At 44.8% G+C, this 1,787-nt stretch overlaps 1 protein-coding gene across 1 annotated transcript; it reads left to right on the top strand.

The window, feature by feature from the left end:
• Positions 1 to 579: 579 nt before the first annotated feature.
• LOC125955448 (uncharacterized) lies at positions 580 to 1,113 on the top strand (the record flags this gene model as incomplete). The annotated part of the gene is made up of 2 exons (XM_049686583.1): positions 580 to 778; positions 1,012 to 1,113. Coding segments are annotated over exons 1-2 (288 nt in total), but the record flags the coding sequence as incomplete, so codon positions are not given.
• Positions 1,114 to 1,787: the final 674 nt, after the last annotated feature.

Raw genomic sequence — 1,787 nt, 5'->3', positions numbered from 1 at the left:
ATCAGTTAGGGCAGTGAATTAGAAGTATGGCACTCGAAGCCGCACTTCATCTTCCGACACCTGCACCTTTTCTATTAGAAGCATGACCTTCTTCCTGCGGCCAGGCGAATAGCCATCAAGCTTCTTGCCAACCACTCCTCCAAAGGCCGAGCCTTCTGTCTCCAGACGAGAAAGTACTTCCGTCAGACTACTTTGCATGGTGCGAAGTCCGGAGAGCGCCTTCAACACCTCCTCGTTGTATTCGAGGTTCGCCTCAATCCACCGGCGCTTCAGGCTTTGAGCCCTTGCGCGCGGTGGGGTCGTAGGTGTTGGAGGCGCAGGGGTTAGTGATGTGGCTGGCACTGGCGTCGGCTCCAGCGTCGGCTCCAGCGTCGCGTCGCCCAAGCGGGTGGCGTTGGGACAGTTTGGTTCTGGTTGAGCTAAAATTACGCAAGAGAATATGGTTAGTTTATTCTTTTGGTTTTAATTTGATTTGGTTTAAATTTTACTATTACGACTAAATTTTAATTTTAAATCATATTTTGTATAAAATGTTTAATTAACTTAATTTTTAAAATATTTTTTGCCGCTTCCAGCCACAAAGGAAGAATGAATGCAGATATCAACAACATTTTTCGATAAATGGCTGTTCCCTCATGCCATTGGCGCTATAGACGGGAAGCATATCAAAATTATAAAACCCAATTCCAGTGGCACCGATAATTTTAATTACAAGGGGTTTTGTAGCATGGTGTTGCTGGCTATAGTCGATGCGAATTGCAATTTTTTGTTCGCAGATGTTTGAAGTAAGGGTCGCATCTCAGATGGTGGAGTTTTACGCCACTCTGACATCTGTAATATGCTCGAAAACAACTTATTAGATATTCCTGCACCAACAACATTAGAGAATGAACCGTCATCATCTCCGAAAGTACCGTATATGGTGCTAGGTGACAAGGCATTCGCTTTTACAAATTACTGTATCAGACCGTTCGGAGGGACCAATCGACCGGGGTCCCTTGAACGCGTATATTAAACGAGCGGCACTCCCGAGCACGCAGAACGGTAGAGATGGCGTTCGGGATATTATCAAGTCGATTCCGAGTAATGAAAACCACAATAGAGCTAGGCCAGAAAATACAAAAAAGGTTATTCTTGCCAAAGTCTACCTTCACAATTTTATAAGAAGAGATCAAGAGCAAAGCGACAGCCATTGGAATCAAAACCTTCAGCTGGATGCGAATATCGCAGAAGAGGGGGAATTTCGGGGTGTAACCCATCGAACAAACGATAATCTAATGCGCATTCGGATGTACTTGGCCCGATATTTTGCGGAAACCCCATTACAAAATTAAGTCAGTACGGGTCCATACAAAACAATGAATTACGTTTTTATTAGTAACAATTTGAATGGAATAAATAAATAAAACTCACCGTGCTGATGGAGGTTCAAGCCTCGCTCGCGGATGCCATAAATGACATCGCGTCATACGCAAACCAATTCGGCTTGATGACGCAAGCTGCAGCTGTTGGACGAAAAATTAGATTAATAAAAAAAATTGTAAAACTAGGGGTAATTAGTTCCTTACCGGATCCCGTCGTCAAGCTCTTATGATGCTGACTCCTCATCGAGCGATAGGAGCCGCAGAGCGATTTCCACTTTTGGCGGCAAAAGTTCACATCCAGGCCAGTAGCGGATGCTACCTCTAACCACGCATCGTCGTGCCGGATGTTGCTACGATATTCTGGACTTCTTCTGTTCCACAGGCACTCGTTCGCCTCTACTAGTTGGATTAACAGAAGTGCCT

The sequence above is a fragment of the Anopheles darlingi genome, chromosome 3 (assembly GCF_943734745.1).
Source record: "Anopheles darlingi chromosome 3, idAnoDarlMG_H_01, whole genome shotgun sequence".
NCBI lineage: Eukaryota > Metazoa > Arthropoda > Insecta > Diptera > Culicidae > Anopheles > Anopheles darlingi.
Note: the sequence above shows the minus strand (reverse complement) of the source record. Positions and strands in the feature narration are given on the sequence as shown.